Genomic DNA, 21,226 nt, shown 5'->3' on the forward strand with positions numbered 1-21,226 from the left:
TGTTCTTTTGTGACTAGAATCTCTTACGTATATCAGCCTTAGACTAGAGAATAAGAATCCTGAGAAATCTTAAAAATATACCAGTGCTCAAGCTTTAGCAGCAGAGATTCTAATTTAGTTGGACTTGATCAGTCACAGGTTTAAGTATTTTTAAAATGTTCCAGATGATACTGACTGCTGTTTGTCAAATTCTTGCTGAACTATATCCATTCCATTTCAGCTTGAAATGTTAGCCCATGAAAAACTGTGATTTGAGTGTTATTATCACCGGACAGTTGAGAATTCATAGTCTCAGGTTCCAACCCAGATTTACTGTATCAGAATCTGCATTTTCAAGAGATGCTCCAGCAGTATATATGGGCTTTAAAAGGTAAGAGAAGCTCATCTGTGAAGGTGGAAAAAAAAGTCCTCAGTCACACAGCATACCTTTTCAAATGTATGCACACTAATGTGAATTAGTCTTGCACGGAAATAGTCAGTGAAAGACAAAGATAATCTCAATACTATCACAAGTGGATGGCAGCTACGGTCAACTGCACCGGGGTTGAAAGTGAGTTTGGCAGCCATGACTATTTCTTTCCTGTGATCATCACTGCTCCTGGTACTGCAGTTTGTCCCTGCTCAACCCATCCCTACATCAAACTACAGACTGGGCATAAATGGGCCTCATGCCCAACCTTAGTCAATGAGGCTCAACAGGGATATCATGAACAATGGCTGGCTGCTTACCACCTTCAGCTTTGTCCCCCCCACCTCTGCTCAGCAACATGGAAGGTCCTGCTTTTGATCTTTTGATCTGTATTTAGGATGCATGTTTGTTGTCATCACCACCATAGTGAGACTGCTGAATCACCTCTTAAATCTACGGGCCATGCCTTACCGTAGGACAAGAACTCACCAGGCTCTGATGAATCATTGAGCCTAGACTCTTAATACTCATTGAATCTAGACAGCTCTGTAAAGTAGAATTCCTGCAAAAAAATAATTGTGTCCTGTGATTGTCTTCTGTGTGCTATAATGTCTCTAGGGATGGAAGCAAAGCCACAAGGTTAACTTATATTGGCCTTGCTTACTTTTGAAGAAAACCTTTTTCCCTTCCCTTCTCTCTCCTCCTATCTCTGTTTCTCTTTCTGTCCCTGCTAAGATAGCAACCCATTCTCTGCTGATAGAGTTTGTTATTAGGCTAAATAAAATAAAAGACTAAAGCATTTCACAGGAAAATATTAGAGTGCCAGATTTGATCTGTTGCTTCAGTCATTTGAGAATTTTTGAAGTCTAATTAGTAATTCAACATCCTTTCATTGACCAACATGTTGCAGATCTCAGCAGAACAATCACTAGAGGAAATGTGGAACAATTTAAGATTAACGGACCACCATCTGAGCTACTCCTCCTAGAATCTTTCTAGATTATGACACTTCTTAACTAGTACTGTTTGGATTATTCAACAAGTTAATGGTTTTCTTCTGATGTGGCAACAATCCACAGTTCTTTTATGAGGGCATCGTGAGATTCTTGGTCATGGTGAAATATTAGTAGTTGGTCTATAAAATTCCTTTGATTTCCAGTGTAGCTCTTTAGGAAAAAAAGAAAATGCACTTAGGTTGTTATGATTTATTCTTACTGAAACCATGTTATTCCTAGAGATCACTATTTAGTTTGGAAATGATAAAAGTATCTTTAAAATCATTCATTCTAGATTTACTGAGTACTTATTCACAATATTTATTCTTTTCCATAAAGATTACTACCATTTCAACTATTTATTCTATGAAATAATAATGATAAAATGAATAGCTACTGTGTATTTTGTGCTAGATTTCTCACATTCAGCTATTACCCTAACCCTGTGAGGTATGTCTTTTTGTCCCAATTTTACAAGTGAAGATATCAAAATTTACAGCTTTTTAGTAACTTGCCAGGTGAACACAGTAGTCCCCAGATCTGATTCTAAAGTCTATTCTCTCAGTCAGTAAATTATCTTCCTTCGGTTCAGATGTGGTCTTTTGAATAATTCTGGTCTTAAATTCCTTTGAGTAGCATTTGTTCCACCCTTTCTTGTGAGTTGTCTCTGCCTAGAAAAAAAATTTTGCCTTTTAAAAAGATGGTGGTAGTAAAAAAGGAGAGGAGTAGTTTTGGCTGGTCAGGTCTGCTGTGCTAATCTAGCATCATTATTTTCAAGTTGGGGCCTTCTGCTTCCCAATTCTTTCTAGACTGAATTTCTTTTTTTTAGCATCTCTTTTTTTTTTTTTTGCCTTTTTGAGACAGGGTCTCTCTATGCAGTTTAGGCTGGCCTTGAGCTCACTTTGTAGCCCCGGCTGGTCTCGAACTTGCAGCAATCCTCCTGCCTCGGCTTCCTAAGTGCTGGGATTACAGGCGTGAGCCACCATGCCCAGCTTTCTTTTGCATCTTTATGTCATTCTGAGCATTAGGCTTTCTACTCTGTGTTCTCTTCTGAGTTATTCTGAGAACGTAGGTGCATGTCATCTTGTCTATCTTGTGTCTATGCTCCTCAGAAAGCATCCTGTCTAATTGGTCTTGCTGAATTTCTCCCAACTTTCCTTCCTCAGTGAGACCATTGTTATGCTCAGAGTCAAAATATGAAAAAATAGTTATTGTCATTATTTACCTTACCTCTAATGAAGTCACCATCAAGACATCAGTTAGGAAGCTTCTCCAGTGGACCCAGAAGAACTATGGGACTCCCGAGAAAGCCTAGCATGTGCTATACGGTCTGCCCATTCTCTGCTGATGGTGAAGGGCTTTGCTTGGTTGTATATACTGTCTGTTTCTTCTAGAAAACTTTTCCTGCATTCTCAGGAATTTTCTGGAGTAGCACAGATAGAACATCAAGAAAACAAACTTGCCATGACTGTCATACAGAAATTTTTCTAAATTGGTGGATTTTATATGAAGAAGGGAAGTGGCATGGAGTGAGTCAAACCTACAGTGAATTCACTGTAGATGACAATGGAGATGTGTTGCTCTATTTTGGATCTGGAACGTTAAAGGCTTGGTCTTCAGCTTGGTGCTATGGAAGGTAGTGGAACATTTAAGACATGGGAGGTCTTAGATCATTGAGTGCATACCCTTAAGAGATGGTAGGATACTGGACTCCTCTCTCTGTTACTTCCTGACCACCATGAAGTGAGCAGCTTGCTCCACTGCATGCTCTCCTCTATGATGTGCTGCCTCAGTACAGGTCCTACTGCTCTGTGAAACATCTGAACTGTGAGTCAGAATAAAACTTTCTCTTTTTAAGGAGATTATTAAATAATTTTTTACAATGATGGAAAGCTAATACATGTTTTTAGTTTTAATTTGAAAGTGGAGACAAGTATAAGACAATGAGATAGCAGGTATATGTCCCTTAATGTGATATAAGTGCTCTTTAGCAGACACAGTAGCTGTTAATATTTTCATTATTGAATTCCTTGGCCCCGTGTGGAATTTCGATCAGCTGTCTGAAGTCCCTTGCTACCATATCCTATGTAAGCCCAAGAGAGTATCTAAAGATTATGACTTTCACACAAGACTCTTAGCTACTTTTGAAAGGATTTGTGAACATTCTTCTCAACCTTCCAGTAATTCAGTCTCATTTAACACTGAGTACAGAACAGAGGTCAAATTTATGAAAAGACATTGTTTTGGGGTTTTAAAACCTGGGGAAAGGAAATTAAAGCATGAAAAGTGTAGTTCTTTCCATACTTTGGAATGTTTACTATTTTTTAAGAAAACTGAAGATAAATAGGAGCAAAGTGAGCTTGTGATAAATAAAAGGGAAAGCAAGATTTTTTTTTTTCTAGTTGGTGGTAACGGTTCTGTGTTGTATTATAGATGTGATTTAGGAAAGTCAGTTCAATCCAACTAAAATGATGTGAATGTATTCCTGTGTCATCAGCCCCAAGGTCAATGCTGTCATAACAGACTAATTACCACAAATTTAACAGACTGAAATAAGACAAACTTACTATCTTACAACACAAATTTATTTTGTTACGGTTTTGAAGAACAGAAGTAAGAAAACTAGTGTCCCTCAGCTAAAATTAAGGTTGCTTGATTTTGAAATTCAGTGTTGTGTTCCTTCTTTGATGTGTGACTCTTCTCCCATTTCTGAGTTTGCAAGTAACTCCATCCCTCTTTCTCTGTTTCTGTCTCTCTCTGATTTTGACTTTCACCATCACATCTTCTATGTTTCTGACTCCTGTGCCTCCTCCTTCAGTTATAGGTAGTATCCTTGTGATTTCTGGCCCTTCCTCATAATCAGGGACAATCTCCTCGTTCTAAGATCTACAACTTTATAGGTACAAAGTCCCTTATGCCATCAAAGGCAGCATAGTTATGAACTCTGAGGATTAGAATGTGGATATCAATGGCACCCATCATTTTGTCTATTACAGTGTGGATTATATAGTCTTTCCTTAGTCATGGGACCCAGTTTTTTTAGTCCCAGTTTATATTTTGCGGTTAAGACTTCTAAAGGGACAAGTTAGCATTCAAAGAAGCTGAAGTTAATCAAATAAAAAGCAGGTATCAGCATGTACTTTGTCATATCACCAAGAGAACCAAAATAGTATGATAGTAAATTTGACTTCCTGTCATGTAGAATTCTTCTTTCAGTGCTGTTATCAGATAGAGGCAGTACTGTTATAATGTAATTTATATAGTGCATTCCCCTGAGTGATGAACAGAATATTCCTTAGTACCCCCAGAGAATTAGTCTATCTCTTTTTATCCTAGATCAGCTACTCCAGCAATATAATATCTATATTCCAGATATAAACCAGACTCACTAAATTTAAGGACATGCACTTAAATTCTTTTTGGAGTTTTTGTTTTCTTTTTCTTTCTTTCTTCCTTCTTTCCTTTCTTTTTTCTTTCTTTCTTCCTTCCTTCCTTCCCTCCTTTCTTCTTTTTGTCATTTGTAAATGCTTTATTTTGGTACTGTTAAGTCACTGACATGCATTAGATTAATTAAGTCAATTAGCTTTTTGTAGTAATTACCACTCAAATGGTTTTGACCCATATCCTTTAAATAAAGATGTACCTTGATAAGAGATTATCAACTTCAATTCATGTAGTATCCTTAAGGAAAATCTGCATTTAGCAGTGCTTCCTATAATGTGATCTTAACTATAGCAATGGTACTAAATAGATAAAATATTAAGAACTTTACCTCGATAAGTTATTATTCACATTCATTTCTTGTTAAAAGCCACACGGGCAGTTTCCATTCAGAGTCTGTTGGTAACCCCAAATGGTGAGTCTAATTCAGGAGAATGCCTCCTTTTGCTAAACTGTCAACATTAATTCCCACATTTTCAGTTTACACTGGCCTCAGCACCTAACCTCAGACTATCTACTACTAATTATCAGGAGAACTAGTTGAAAGTTTTAGCTCTCTGCTTCTCTCCTTCAATGACACTGTCTTGTCACCAGTTCAGACTGGGGAGTTTTGCTTGAGATTTGGGCAACCTGAAGAAGAGATGCAGCGTGGTGAACTGACAGGTAAAACATCCTTTGTTTAGTTGCTTAATGGATAAGTCTGTCTGTTGAGCTGTTGTTGTGGCCCCAGCTGCTGTATGCTTGCAGCAGTCCGTAAGCCCTAGCAAGCCCTTCCCTCAATAGTCCTTGGCTGCTTTGTCTCTCCTCATCTTTGTGGCAGTTTACCTTTACACCAAATACACAATAGTGGCCGTAGGCCAGTAATGACCTTGGTTACGTGAGTTACTTACACTGGCTAGCATTAACATAGATTAGATCAGTTATTTATGCTGAGACCAACGAGGTGTGCTTGCACCAAAATCATACTGACTTGGACTTAATGTCCAGCAGAAATCACCACCACACAGTCTGAACCACGTTGTGTGGCTTTATTTTTCCCTATGCTCATCTTCATTTTATCTTAATAATGATAATGGGTACCACCTAATGAGTATTTGCTAGGCTCTAGGCATTTCACGTTCATTATTCCTAATTGTTATCTTAAGCTAACCCACTGATAAATATTTGTTGAAATAGTTGCCCTAATTACTACAGATACAGCTGAATAGATATTCCCTTCTCCACATAATAGTTGAAGACAGTGGGAGGAATTACGTGACTATTCCAAGGTCCTGCAGTGCACGAGTATGGACAAAGCCCAGATCTGGCTGGCACAGCAGCTCAGCTCACCCCACCTCTTGGACTGTTCCAGCTGGGGCGATGGAGCTGCTCTCTGATTTGGTTGGGATGTTTGAAAATCTGTCCAGCTCTCTAGCTTAGGGCGTAAGGTTAGCACCAGAGTCAGAAAAATAGAAAACTCACAATTACTTAGAAGACAGTTTCTACTATTAGTAACTAAAGGCTTTAATTTTTTTTTTTAACTTTAGGATTTTGATGCACATAAAAGCCATAGAGCAAAAGAAGTGACTCATTTCAAAGTGAATGTATTCCAAGAGAATCGGTCATAGTTCTGGGCGCATCCTTCCTGTTTTCTCTCAATCTCTGATGTGTACATTAGATAAAGGCTAAATTGTCAGTTGTGCACTGGCATTAATATGTTTCATAGTCTTTCATTTCACATAAAACTGAACAGAAAAGACTCAGTAGATTTACTTAATGGCTGAAAGCTGGACATTTAGATTGGCCTGGAGTATGGAAATAATTTTTATCGAGTTTTCTATCATAAGCATTTTAGGAATCTGAAAGTGTCATATTAGAAATGTAAAGACAATGAATTTCTGCAGAGCAGTTTGACAATTTGTTTTAAAAATTTAAATGCACCTTTTGAGCAAGAGGCAAACAGGTAAAGTTATATGTATAAGAATGCTCATTACAACATTGGTTATAAAAAAACCCTGGAAATAACCTAAATATGTATCAGTAGTCATTAAATAAATTACACTCATTCATAAAAGTATGGCACAAAAAATGACTGTGCATATAAGTACATTTATATTATATTGTTTTATTATATTTTTTAAAAAGTTGTAAATCCCATTTTAAAATGGTGGTGCATGTGTGTATGTGTGCATAAAGTGTGTGCCATGACTGGTAAATGCCAAAACATGTTAACTGCAGTTATCACCAAGTAGCAGCACTGAAGATGATTTTCACTTCTTTGTAAATTTCTGTATTATCTGGAAGTGCTTCTTTTGTTCTCTTTTATTCCCATTTCCCAATTAGATCACCCAATCTCTACCACCTCCTGTGCAAACCCATAGATATTGATAACTATTCTAATGTGTTTTATGTAAATCTTGTAATTTGTATATACTCCTACTGTGATGGTTAATTTTAGATATAATTTTAATTGCTTTTTTTCCTCTAGAGAGCCCTTAGTAATATACCTTAAAAATGTATTTTATGTTTCTTGTAAAGGTATTTCACATTTACTTAGTATAATATCCTGTTTTCTACTTTTTTTCTACCTAGTTTTATGTTTTTAAATCTCTATCACTATGTGAACATCTAGTCTATTATACAGAACTGTTGAAGTTTCTTTTTCATAGAGGTAAGAACAAGCATTTGCTACTTTCATAATCAGAAAAAATTAATTAAAGGTGTTTTAATTGTAAAGAAAGAAGAGAAATAAAATAACCTTTCTTCTAATACAAAACATACATAAAGTTATAAATTATTGTACATAATTTTATCAATAAAGTGGAGAAACATCTATTACACTGGACATTCTGCTTTACTAAGAATCTCTACATTAATAAGGTGTTTAGATGCATGGAACTTTTATAAATATAGAAAACTCAAAGGAAAAAATGAATGTTTCTTCTTATGGAAACTCTAAAATGTTTGACTTCTCTTAAAGACAAAAATTTCAAAAGACAAAGTTATTTTGAAAGTGATACGACATTTATTGCTGTGTGTTCACACTATATATTAAAAATGAAATTAATATCATTTAAAATAAAAGAAATATGATATTGAAGTGCAAACAGAAATTAAGGAAAGTCCCAAAAGGATAGGAAATAGTTGATGGACAGCACAAGAAAATGAAAAGACAGGAAGCAATAAAGCCTGTTGGGAAAAACGGAAAATTTATATGCTGAAAGTTCATAATTTTTAACATAAAAATCTAATAATAACTGCTAATCCCTTTCCTTTCTTTAAACTTTAATTTAAGGATTAAAAATAGAACTTCAAGAGTAACTTTATTCAGTCACAGCTTTCATAAGATAGTTGCCAAATACCCTCAGTAAAGATTTATATTTAACTTTCAAATTTTTCTTCAAAACAATATTATATTCCTAGATGAGACAAGGTGTAAAAAAAATCACATATAACTGTATGTTAGAAGGAAAAATGGCAAGTTGAGAGTCATATTTCAATATGATATTATTGCAGTGTTATGATTTCCGAAAAGGTTACAAAGAACTGTGTTTATTCTCTTTTATTATTAGGCTAGTTTTCTCTGACAATGGCAGAGAAGCTTTCAGACACAGCACTAGCTGACAACACAAAGGAACCCAACTAATGGTATTTTGTTGAAAATAGGGGTTTCTATTTTACCTTCATTGTCCAGAATATTTGGCTTCAGAACGAAGTTATTGATCTGAGAAAGATAGGCATACAGACTTCGGGGACCTACAGGCAGGTCAGATAAACAACTATAGTACAGAAGTTTAAATGTGAAAATGAAAAACCAAAATAGTAATCTCAGGGCTCAGGACCAGTTTGAAGAAGGAATGATTTCCTGCGATGGGCGAAAGGCTCAGCACAATGACCAGGAAAAGATGGTCGTAGACATTTTGCTTCTGGGAAACTAGAAACCAAAACTGTTGGATATTTCTTGGCTATGAAACCTCTTGAATTTGCCTTAGGTTTTCCAGTCAAAAACCTCTAATGATAAGAAAAAAATACCAATTTTTGAACAATTTGATATGCCCTTAAAAATGTAATAAGCATTTTATTTCAGAATGAAATAGCAGAATAATATAACTTACTTGGCTAAGAATTTTTAAATCCTGAAAGTTCAAGCTTTACAACTTCTGGCAATTTATTTAGCCTCTTTGTATATGGACCATATATATAATAAAGGAATTTACCTCATAAGATTATTGAAAAAATTAATTTAAATAAGTCTTTAGGTGTTTAGGATTAGTTATGGCAAACAGCACATATTTAGTAAGTGTTAACTGGTAGTGGCAAGGGTTTGTAGGGAAGAAAGAGAGGCTGTATGCACTATTTGAGAATCTTTTTGCCTGAGACACAGAGCTGAATTTTTATGCCAATTGAGTTGGCATGTTGTAATGATTTTGACAGATCATATTCAATGTGAAGAAGACATTATTTGCCACTAATATTAGAAAATGAGACTCTTGTAGATCTAGCACTACTAATATTACAGTACAAATTTTTAGTGCATAAACTTAAGTATATAAAAATGTTAAATTTAAGTGTATAAAAATGTTAAACTTTAAATTCTATTTCAAGTTTTCATGCCAATCTGTGTTAGAAAACAATTGGTTAACTCAAGGTTCCCCTGCTTATATTGGTCATAATCTCAAACGACTGAATTCTGACAGATTAATATTCCAAATACTAACATCTTGAAAATTCCCCTGGGGAATTTCCTTGGAGGTAGAAAATTAATTCTAAGAATCAAATTAGACATAATATATGACAATGACAAAACAGTTTAAAAATATATCATTTGTAGCTGGTGTGGTGACGCATGTCTGTAATTCCAGTACTTTCGCTGAGGTGGGAGGATTACAGCAAATTTGAGGCTAATTGGGCTACAATATGAGTTTAAGGCTGGCCTGAACTACATAGCAAGATTCTGTCTCTTTTTTTAAAGCATATATTTTAACAGCATTTCTTCAAGCTAGATAAAACTGCATTTGCTTGAAGAAGCTAATAAAGGGTTTTGCTGTTTCATCACCAATATAGTTTCTGCTATGTCTGGTAGTCTATAGTCTGCATGTGGAATGAATTTCTCAGTATCCAAAACAACACAGAAGCATAGCATTGAAGATAGGAAAGTTTAATAGAGAATGATGGTGTTGGTATACATTGAATCATTAAAGAATTTCAAAAAGAGCAGCACCGTGTAGAAAATGAGTATAAATTTATTCTTAGAGAGCCATGCCCTATAAGAAAAAGGATCCATTCATTGTAACACAAGATTTCAAAATATAGTTGATTATGAAAGCAGCTCTTAAAGATGTCTTCTATACATACAATTGTCTATCATGTATCTGGTCAGTACACTTTTTTATGTTATAACTTTTAAGATTTTTTTGTTTTCTTTTTCTTTTCAAAGTTTTCCTCCACTTTGTGGGTTTACGTGTGTAGTGTGTGTGTGTGTGTGTGTGTGTGTGTGTGTGCGTGTGTGTGTGTGTTACTGAGGATGGAACCCAGGTCTGCACTGAGTCCAGCCCCTTTTTTATGTTTTATTTTGAGACAAGTTCTCATCAAGCCCTTAAACTGATCAGTTGGTCTTGAACTTGTGATCCTCTTTCCTTGGCCCACCAGAGAGATGGGTTTACACACTTCTCCTGCCATTTAGCTCATCAGTGTTATTTTTTACAGTTTGTTTTGCTATGATTTAATTTTTGCATCATTTCCAATACTGTAAATATAAATCATGTATATACTTTTAAAGTTCTAATTCATGTAATTTTTTGCAAATTTGATTCCAAAAAGTACATTATCACAATGTTGACTTTGTAAGCATTATGTATGTAAACATGTCAAAGCTTTCTCAGTAAATGAAGAAATGTCCATTTTGTACATTTGCATTTGTAAAAGATACAATTTATCCGGATACTGACTCTTTGGATGTCTGCATATGTGGTGTTAGACCCTTGGCAGTTTTTCCTTACTCTCATCAAAAGACTCAGGTTGTCTGTCATGGAATTTCAGATGACTGATTGTAAAGCTGATTGTACACAATTACCAATAGTTCCAGTTACTTCTGTATGGAATTCTTAAGGCATATGTTAATTTAGGGAAAGGTTTCCAAATTGAAACGAAGATTATCTTGTATTATGTTAATTAAAACAAAACTCTATAGAGTGCCTAAGTATCTCACAAGTCACATAAAAAACACCTAGTTGATATATGAGAATTATAAAGATAATTTATATAGTTTGGTGAAGAAAGCAGCCTATAGTGAAAGGCAATTAAACAAGAGCTATATCACCATATATTTTAAGTAGGAAATACATGTTCAGAAAGCCGAGTAATCATCATTACTCTTGTGGAATAGATTCCCTTAAAATTCTGATATTACCTCCTTTTCTTTCCACCTTATTTAACTGCTTTTCACATTCTAATATGCACAATCACCTGGGAATCTTGTTAAAATTCAGATTCTGACCAAGAGGCCTGTTATGAGGTCTGAGACACTGAGCTTTTAAAGGCATACTATGTATTTCCCATCTTATTAGTCTTTGGATCAGATTTTGAGTAGCAAGGCCAAACACTATGGAGACAAGAGTTGAAATGACAAAAGAGAAGCCATGTCAAACTTTCCTTTTTCATTTGTTTGTTTTGTTGCATAGACTACCCAAAACATACACTGAAATTCGTATGTTATTTATGTAGGATGATTCTCAGATCAGATTACTACTGTCTTTCTCACTGGTGGCTTCTTTATTCCCACAAAAGGAAAAGTTCTTAAAGACAGACACCTATCACCTAGTACACCATAGGTAAATATTATCTGTGACTCCCAAGCCAAGAGTTCTCAAAAAGTGGGACCTTACTGTGCCTGATGAGACGCTTTTTAAGAAGAGTCATGGTAAAGAGATTTCACATGATTCTACAAAAGAGTAAATTGTGCCAAAACTTAGACAAGTAAATAAGTCAACAATCATTTCTCTTTGGCTTTAGAATGTATTATTATGATAGAATTTTCAGGAAACATTTTCCAATTAAATTTTATTTAAGGTAGTAATAATGTAGATTACATACAATGATCAGATAACAACTAATACTAAAGTGTTAGTGAGGAAAAGATAGGGATGTGGATCTGCCTGAAAGTGTAAGAAAGCATTGTGGGGGGGGGGTCTCCGATAAAAATTTTTTTTTTTCTATGATGATACACCTGCTGAAAGGCAAGAGTTCAGCTACCAAGTTTAGGTCACTCAATGTAATTCAAATGAAAGAGCCTTCTCATAGGCCTTTAAAGTGTTAAAATATCTTCCCCTCTCCTCTTTTGTTACAAACACATACTACGTATCCATCCCTAAACTAAGAGCTTTCAACGAAGTGACTTACTAGGTCATCACTGTAAACCTCTGAGGTAACTGTTATTTTGCCAACAAAATAAGAAATTGAGCCTATTGAACATTTTGAGAAAATTTTTGAGAGAAATTTATCCTACTAGAATTTTTTGTGAAAAGCTCCATTATTTGGTTCATTCTATATTAATAAATGAATATATATGTACGTATCTTAAAAATAGGAAAATTTAGATTATTCATTAAAAGAACAGCCACCTATTAGACTCCTTGAAGTGGTTAGTATGTATAGCATGGTTTGAAAGTTACATATATACATATATATATATGTTTATATATAACTTTCTAAGTTAAATACATAAATTGGGGCATGTCTATAAGACTGTCACTTTGGTATTCATTTTGATTTGTTAGGAAGTAAATCTATTACCTATTAGTGTTTCCCAAGTTAACCAGATCATAAGAACCATCAGCAATGATTGTTAAAACTACAGAATTCCTATTACTCTCCAAGGAGACTCTGAATTAGATCTGAGGTGAGTTCTAGGTATTTATATAATGCAGTATCCATATATTTTTCACAATGAAGCAAATTTTAGAAACACCAGTCTACTGAATAGAGATTGGGTTTCATTAAAGCCCTCCATGGTTTCACTTAACCAACATTTCAGGCATCTGTAACATTGTTTTATGTTTATATGTTTTATCTAAAACATATGTTTTAGATCTGAAATGTCCCCTAAAAGTCTCCTGTGTGTTTTAGAAGGTGACTGGATCATGGGGAGACTATACTCATTAATAGATTAATTCATGGATGAGTTCATATAGCTAAATACACTGTTAGTGTGGTATGGTTGGCGGTGGGTAACTTGATACAAGACTGGACAGATACATTCTTTTCCCATATCTGCCTTCTCTCTCTGATTCCTGCTGCTGTGGGACAGGCAGCTTTCTTCTGCCACACTCTTTTACCATGCCAGTTTAGCCTTGGATCCAGTCAACCATGGATTAAGCCCACTGGCACTGTGAGTAAAGTAAAGCTCTGCTCCTTTAAATTGCAGGCAATGAATATTTCAAACCAGAAATGGTAAAGTGCCTAATATAAACATTAACTTACTGTTATTGTTTAGATCTAGAATGGCCCCCAAAAGGCTCTTGTGTCCAGAGGTGGGGCTTGGGAAGGTGATTGGATTCACTCAATGAATCAATGGATTAATTCAATGAAAAACTGAGAGATGAGTGTGCTATTAGGAAGTAGAGTCTGGTTGGAAAAGGCAGGTCACTGGGGGTGTAGCTCAAACATCTCTCTCTCCCCAGCTCTTCCCTTCACTCACTGCTTTTTGGCCACCATGGAATGATAGTTGTCCTTCACCTCATCCTTTCCACAGTACCATTTCTGCCTTGGAGCTAGCTGACTGTGGATTAGGACTTCAAAAAACTGTGAGCCAAAATAAACCTCTCCTGGTTAAAGTTGTCAGTGTTGGGTGTTTTGTCCCAGTGACAGTGCAGTAACTAAAACCTGCAAAAATTATCTACTCATTATTCCCTAAATAGATACTTTCCTCTAGCACCTTGGCTCAGGCTGTTCCTTCTGGCTAGATTATCCTTTGTCCCTATCTTTCTACAAAATCAAGGCTCAGCACAAAATTTAACTTCTCTACAAAGGCTTTCTAGGCAACTACAGCCATGATTATAATTTTTCCTTTGTGTATTCCCATAACTTTCTAAACCTCTATCACGGTGATTCTCAAAATGGGTCCTTCTCTCTGTAGCATTAGTGTCATTCGAGAATGTTAGAAAAGTAAATTCTTACAAACACTGCCTACAGTGCCCAGCAGTGTGTTTTGGAACAACAATCTAGGGAATTCCAGTTTACTGTGAAATCTAAAAATCCAGTATATTTTATATTTTATTATTATAGACATACTCTGTTTTATTGTGTTTCACTTTATTATATCTTATAGATACAATATTTATACATTGAAGGTTTCGATAGCAACCCTGCATGAAGCAAGTCGATTGGTACAATTTTTCCAACTGCTCAGATTGTTAGCATTTTAAAAATTAAAGTATGTATATTTTAATATGCCATTACATACATAATATACTATAGTATAGTATAAACATAGCTTTTATATTCACTGAGAAACCAAAAATTCATGTGACTCATTTTATTGCAGTATTAGTTTTATTAGTGGTCTAGAACCAAACCTACAGTGTGTGGAAGTACACCTATACCAATTAAGTATTGTAGCCTATTCACAAGAAGGTAAAGAAAGTTCCATGAGAGCAAAAACACTGTTTTCATCCTTTGCAGTACGAAGTACAGTGCTTTTCACTTAGCAGATCACAATAAGTCATGTTGAATTGCTATTTCTTTTGTATTAGGTCTATGTATGCAAGATGAATAGGCATTGGTTGGATCAATTTTTCATTTTAATTGTGTTTAAGAAATTTTAAAGGTTGTAACATGGTTGATTCAGATACAGAAACAGGTCAATTGTAAAGAGGACTAAAGTAAAGGAACTGTCTGTCCTTATTTTCAACATGAGACAATACCTCTTAGTTTTGTTCTAAACTTTTATCTAATACATATGATGCCACATGAATGTTTACTAACAATAGTAACATTATGGGACTGGGGATTTAGCTCAGTGGCATTAAGCACCTGCCTGGTAAGTGCACAGTCAAGAGTTCGATCCTTGGTATCAAAAAAAAAAAAAAAAACAAAAAAAAACAAAAGTCATCTGGAAGTTTTTCTCTTACCTATAGGGTTTTAAAGGCTTGAAAAAAAGATACTTTCAAAAATTTCTTAATTGGGCTTTGAATTCATATGGTGTCTGTACAATAAATATATTAGGAATATCAATTGCATAAGGTCTCTATATGCCACTTATGAACCAATGTTTGAGATATAACATATTGGAAAATAATATAAAATATTTTGCTATAGGAAAGGTCGACAATAATTTTTGGAATTTACAACACTGAAAACAACTGTTTATACTGATTAATAATATTTAATTTATTAGTGTTCAAAATTAGATAACAATAGGTTCAAATAGCCACAGGAGTCTTAAAAAAATTTAAAATAGCAAATAGAACAAAATACACGAGAACCACCATTAATAAAGAATCTATACAATAAACAGATTCACCAAGATCGTTCTGCTTTTAAGATCGATCTACCTTTTAAAGAAAATATAAAAATGAAATCTTGATTCTTGTCAAAATCCAATTAATAACTAAACAATTACTTCTAAGTGGAATTTAATTATGAGCTTACCGAAACAAAAGAAGCTACAATATAACTGAAAAATAAAAGTTCACATGTGTTGTAAAAAAGTTAACAAATCTGATCAAATTCAAGGGAAAGAAGTCTTCTCAATTATGAACTACTTTTTAAAAACAAAAGCATGTTTTGTGATTGTCTTCATACTTCATCTTTATTATGAAAAATGTTTTGGTTTGTTTTAGCAAATATCATCAAATATTCCCAGAAAAGACTTCATTTCATTAGCTTCATTATCAGGGTGATACCTACTTGCAGATGGGGGGAGAGCAAATAAGTAATCACTACTTTCTTACACAATTTGTTTTAAAATACAGAATAAATAACGTAAGACTAAAAAACAAAACCATAAACTTGAATACTGCTGTGATGCTAATGTATTGAGTCAACTTTAGTATGCATAACCTTTATGAAGATTGTGGGCAGAAAAACAGACTTCATAAACTATAAAAACTTAGGACCAAGTTGCACAGATATTTTTCAAATATACTGGAAAATACTGTCCTTTAATAAAATGTGAAGAGGTCTCTAATTTTTTTTGAGTCTTCAAGGGGAGAGAAATGCTATAATTTCCCTTTAAAACTGGCCAGTAACAAGGGTACTGATTAGATATCATTTGACCTTTCCATTGAACTTGTGAAATAATTGATTGGCTAAAATATGGTTTGAACTTTTGAATAATTAGCTGATCTCATCTGTATTTCTCAAATGATATTACATTTTATACAATGAACAAATATACTATATTCAAATCAGTAAACATAAGTATCAACTCAATGCTTTAGTTAATAGCACCATAAAGGTTTTAAAAATTAAGATATTTGATGTGAAACATCTTAAGGAGTACAGCTCATTAGGGGTCTATAATTTCAATGTCTTTACCAAAGTGTTCAGGTTCTGATCTTTGAAATCAATCAAGGAAAAAAGGAATGCTGAATTTCTTTAAAAAGTTTTCATCAGTATAGTCTTGAAATGCATCTAAAGAGTTCTTACCTGAAATCAATTTCCTTTTTAGTCACTGTTACTAATAATATAAATCTGCTTCCATAAAATTTGAAGATTTTAGATTTTTTTTGGAGTGAGGAAAGTATAACCTCTCAATCACTGGAGACAGATTTTGTTGTTGTCTTTCTTGTAAATGGACCTATATTTTGATGTAAAAAATAGCAATCACTGAAAGTTTAAGTAGTCAGGGAAAACGTAAAAGAAAAAGAAGTGCTTCTGCTTACATTATCTGCATTTTCAGTTTGTTGAGATAACTGAATCAGGGAGGATGCACCAAACTTGTCCTTAGCAGAATTGGATAAATAATTATTTGGCTTCTCATTCGATGAAACAAAACTAAAAATTAAAATTAATGATTTTTAAAGACATGACAAACCAGAGAAACAAAACATAATTTACATTAATAATGATTCTATGAGGATATGATTAAAGTTCATATTTGTGACAAAACTGACCTTCTGTTGCTTATAGTCATGGAGAAATTGATAATTTTTTTTTCTTTAGGCTAAACTACAAATTAGATACTTTTAAGGGAGGACAGAATTTTAAAGGACTACAGCAATAATTGTTCAACAGTTTACTTTAGAATCAAGTCTTAGGCATAACCCAGAAGTCTACAAATCTTTTCTTAATTCTGCTTGCTTTTTTAAGTTCCACTTTCAATCTTCTTTCCTTATTCTGGTCTTATTATAAATAAATAATTCTAGTTGTCTTCTTACATATAACTGTAAATGAGAACTTAGTCACAAACTTATGTATTAAATTCATCCATTAAAACATTTATTATTTACTATCATATGCTATGTATTATTCTAGGAGCTGTAATAGTAAATAAACCTTTAGAGCTGTATATAAAATAGTAAATAAACCTTTTTTCTACCTAGTAGAGGAACAGACAAAGAGTTAAAAATAAATGTATACATAATTGCAGATTTTGAACTTATAGAAAGAAATGAATTAGCAATATGATAGGAAATAACAGTGAGGGGGCATAAACCCACTTTAAAAAAATGACACATATGTAAATGGAACTGGATCTTTTTATTTTGGATAAATAAATATTATATATACATAACAAGGAATTAAACAGTTTTAAAAGTATATCAAAAGAAAAACAAGTCTTCCCACCCAGCTCCTCAGTTGCAGATCTTTCCTGGAGCAAATTCTTTTTTTTTTTTTTTTTTTAATTTTTTTTTTTTGTCTTTTTCCTTTTTTTTATCGGTACCAGGGATCGAACTCACGACTGCCTGCTTTCAAGGCAGGCGCTTATGCCGCTGAGCTAAACCCCCAGCCCCTCCTGGAGCAAATTCTAACACCAGTTTCTCAGAGGCTTCTGGCTAGGATTTATTTTTAAACCTATTTATCTGCCGTTGGTCACTTCTAAACTTCCAAAATTATTTGTAGTTTTTAAAAGGTGTTACAAAGAAGACTGTTCTGCTTTGCTATCTTCCTACTTGTGATTTATCTAATTTTTTCTCTACCTACAGCTTTGTTCTACTTTGTTGCTTATTTCTGTGATGCTATCTGACTCAAATTTAGAACCAATGAATGGAAATGCAAAAGGGACAAATTTTAGGACTTCTTTTTTTGTACCGGAATAGACATTGTACTTGCCAGGCAAGTGCTTGTGCCTCTGAGCTAAACCCCCAGCCAATAGGACAGTATTTTAAAAAGCTATTTTATGGTCTGAGAGATTCAAACATGGCTCCAGTCTCAGAGACATGATTCAGTAGGATTAGGTGGGCCCAGGAATCTGCATTTTTAACATGCAAGCCCTTAGGTGGTTTTGTGGCAGACGGTTTGACAACAGCATTTTGAGAAGAAGATTCAGGTTGGTAATATAGCTTCCCTGACATCTAATGACTTGAATTCTATGTCCAATTATGTATCAAAAGGATATCAACTTGTAAGAATTACAAACTAACGTTCAAAAACTCACCTGTTTGACATTTCTCTTTGGAATTTGCTCTTTGACTCGTGGAAGGGTAATTTACTTCCCCTGGTACTTGAACTTAAAGTGTTTCCAAATCCTAGATAAAGAGATAACATTTTGAAAATAAAATGACAGGAAATAGCTGAATGAAGCTTTTAACACATTCTTTTTTTTTTTTTTTTTTTTTTTTTTGCTTTTAACACATTCTACAAGAACCTTTCCAACAGATATGATCTGGTTATGAAAGGAATTCTTTTCAATAATCAAATTTAATTTGTTTAGAGAAAATAATGGCACAAAGCTAAGAGAATAAAACTACAAAGTATATAGGTTAGCTTTTTAGTTCACCACTATGAACTTTTTTTTTCACTCAGGTTAATGATCAAATTGAAATTCATTCAGTATTTTCAAAGGTCTGCATATTTAAAGTATTGTAAACATAGAGGGAAAGTAGCATTTATTGAGCTGATTTTCCCTCAAAGGATTAAGTCATCCCAAGGATCAGTTGTCTACTAACTTGCAGTGCACAATATTTAGTCTTAAGACAGGGATCAGTAGTTGTCCAATGACATAGGAAACTATGCCTAATGATTTTCCAGGCCAATTTTGTGAAGGTAGTCATAATCAAATCTTTTTGAGAAAAGCAATAGCTCCTTAAGTAATTCTTAGGGCCCTAAAACTGTATTTCAACTTCTATTTGCTTCCCTTGGAAAGAATTTTTTAAGAGCACAAAATGAGGAACATAAAGAAAGAATAAAAGTATAATGGTGGGAATAAGAGTCTGTACTGAGAAGGCTGAGAACTGATTTCTTTCTGTCAGCCCTCATGGGGTAGAGTATCTCCATTTGTTATTTTTGTCAAATACCCAGATTTTCAATTTTTGTTTTAGTGACATGAAGTGAAATTGCCTGTAACTCAAAGCATGAAGTCTTATTACTTTTTGTTTGTATATAATTTAAATGTAGTTTCTACTACAGAAGAAACAAATCCTTCATTTATACCAGAAAAGTCAGTATTTTGACCAGAAATAAAAGTTACTTTATTTTCTTTGCAAGTTTCTGAATACTTTTTAAAAAATCAAACATTTTTATCTTTCACAAATATTAGTAAGCCATGTGCAGTCTTAGTATGGAGATCAGAATAGTCTGCTTTGTAAGGGAGTGTTCAATGATCTAAATTTGAACAGTCTTCAACAAGACAGAGGAGCAAGAGAATAGAAAATGCTGATTTGCTATATCAACATGAAATAACCTTGATCTTTGCCTTTAGGGGAAAATATGTTCTTTGTAGAGAATCACATTTTCAGTTTTGTTAAAAATTATAGTCTTAGTGAAACAAATCTAATTAAACAAGCCCATATAAAAAAAGCAAAGAAAATTAGTTCTAGGAGCCAAAATAAAAAATAGTCCAAGAATTTCAAATGAAATTACTTCATGCTAAAACATAATTCTACCTGTTGTCTTTGTCTTCCCATTATCAGCTGAAAAGCTAGTAATTTCTATTAAGTTTTCATCATCAAAATCATCCCAAAGTTCATCTCCCAATTCAAAGTTTACATTCAAAACTTCTGAAAATGAAGAGTAGCTTTTATCTGCATCTGTCAAATTTTGGTTTCTAGATACATTAAAATTTCTGTTGACTACCACTGTTTGAGGACTCTTCTCATTTGAAGTTGTAGAGCAGTTCCACCTAAAAAAACCTGTTATATGTACATATAAAAAGAATAGTACTTTTAAAAACATAAGCATCATTTACGTTGATATATCAAACAATATCTTTCAACTACCAGAGTTCTTGAGTAATACTTTTCAAAAGCTCTGTGTCAAGCATTTTAAATATGTATTGTATTTATTTACTATATTAAATGTACTGATAGTTACACTAAATTTAATTTTCAATGGATCTTAAGAATTATATTTTTCTCTTAATTCACATATGAAATAATGTATAAATTAAATTATAGTATAATTATAGTAGCTTAAATTAAATTATAGTAGCTTCTAAAATAGTCTCTTTCTTCCATGGAGCTCTTCTTACTAGTTAATTTTGAATGTTGTTATGAAATACATTTTTCTAAAATCTATTCTTATTTTTCTGCTGGTAAAATATTTTCAGTGTTATCATTGTTCATATCCTGGATTAACAGCCAGACTACCTGTGTGAAGACTTCACCTTTTTTTGTTAATTAGTTATATGATTTTAGGCAAGTAATTTAAAGTCTAGTTATCTCTCTGCAAAATGAGAACAACAATAATACCAATTTCAAAAGATTGTTATGGTGACTAAATGCCCTGTATAGTTCTGCACAATGATACACTAAATCATGTTGCACAACTGTCTTTCAAAAAAAATCTATGAATACATACATGTATATTATCAACTTTATTGATATAAAAGATATATACTGCATAGTTTATGAATAATAATGTATACAGCTTGCTTAATTGTAAATTCTATATAGCTGATTCTACTGAATGATTTTATTGCTTTGCCACTCTTTTATCTATAGCCAAACTATCATTGCAATTGACAAATGACTAGTGCTCACATGAATGTTGTTTGAAATGTTTGTTGGCTCTAACAAGTAAGATGAAAGAAAACATCAAAGTTTTCTTTGGAAGGACTTCATTTATTCATCTTTGACTTATACAGCATCTTTGCTAAACTAAGTAGTAGTTTTCAAACACTGGAAAAATATTCCCTTGATTCTTTTGTGTGTTATTCACAATGATAATGGCTATAAATACAACACACTGTTAAATTTAATATATGCCGCTTAAATCTAAACAATAAATAAAACTTAAATTCTGA

At 33.6% G+C, this 21,226-nt stretch overlaps 1 protein-coding gene across 1 annotated transcript in view; it reads right to left on the bottom strand.

The window, feature by feature from the left end:
• Positions 1 to 14,599: 14,599 nt before the first annotated feature.
• Hfm1 (helicase for meiosis 1) overlaps positions 14,600 to 21,226 on the bottom strand; it is an 87,465-nt gene continuing 80,838 nt past the window's right edge. The window contains 6 exon segments of the mRNA XM_023561322.2: positions 14,600 to 15,728; positions 16,471 to 16,504; positions 16,507 to 16,621; positions 16,707 to 16,818; positions 18,422 to 18,512; positions 19,869 to 20,114. Coding sequence (XP_023417090.2) covers positions 15,659 to 15,728; positions 16,471 to 16,504; positions 16,507 to 16,621; positions 16,707 to 16,818; positions 18,422 to 18,512; positions 19,869 to 20,114 — 668 coding nt within the window. The 3' untranslated portion in view covers positions 14,600 to 15,658.

This window comes from Cavia porcellus, unplaced genomic scaffold (genome assembly GCF_034190915.1).
Source record: "Cavia porcellus strain 051 isolate PalLab524CR breed Dunkin Hartley unplaced genomic scaffold, mCavPor4.1 scaffold_1, whole genome shotgun sequence".
Taxonomy (NCBI): domain Eukaryota; kingdom Metazoa; phylum Chordata; class Mammalia; order Rodentia; family Caviidae; genus Cavia; species Cavia porcellus.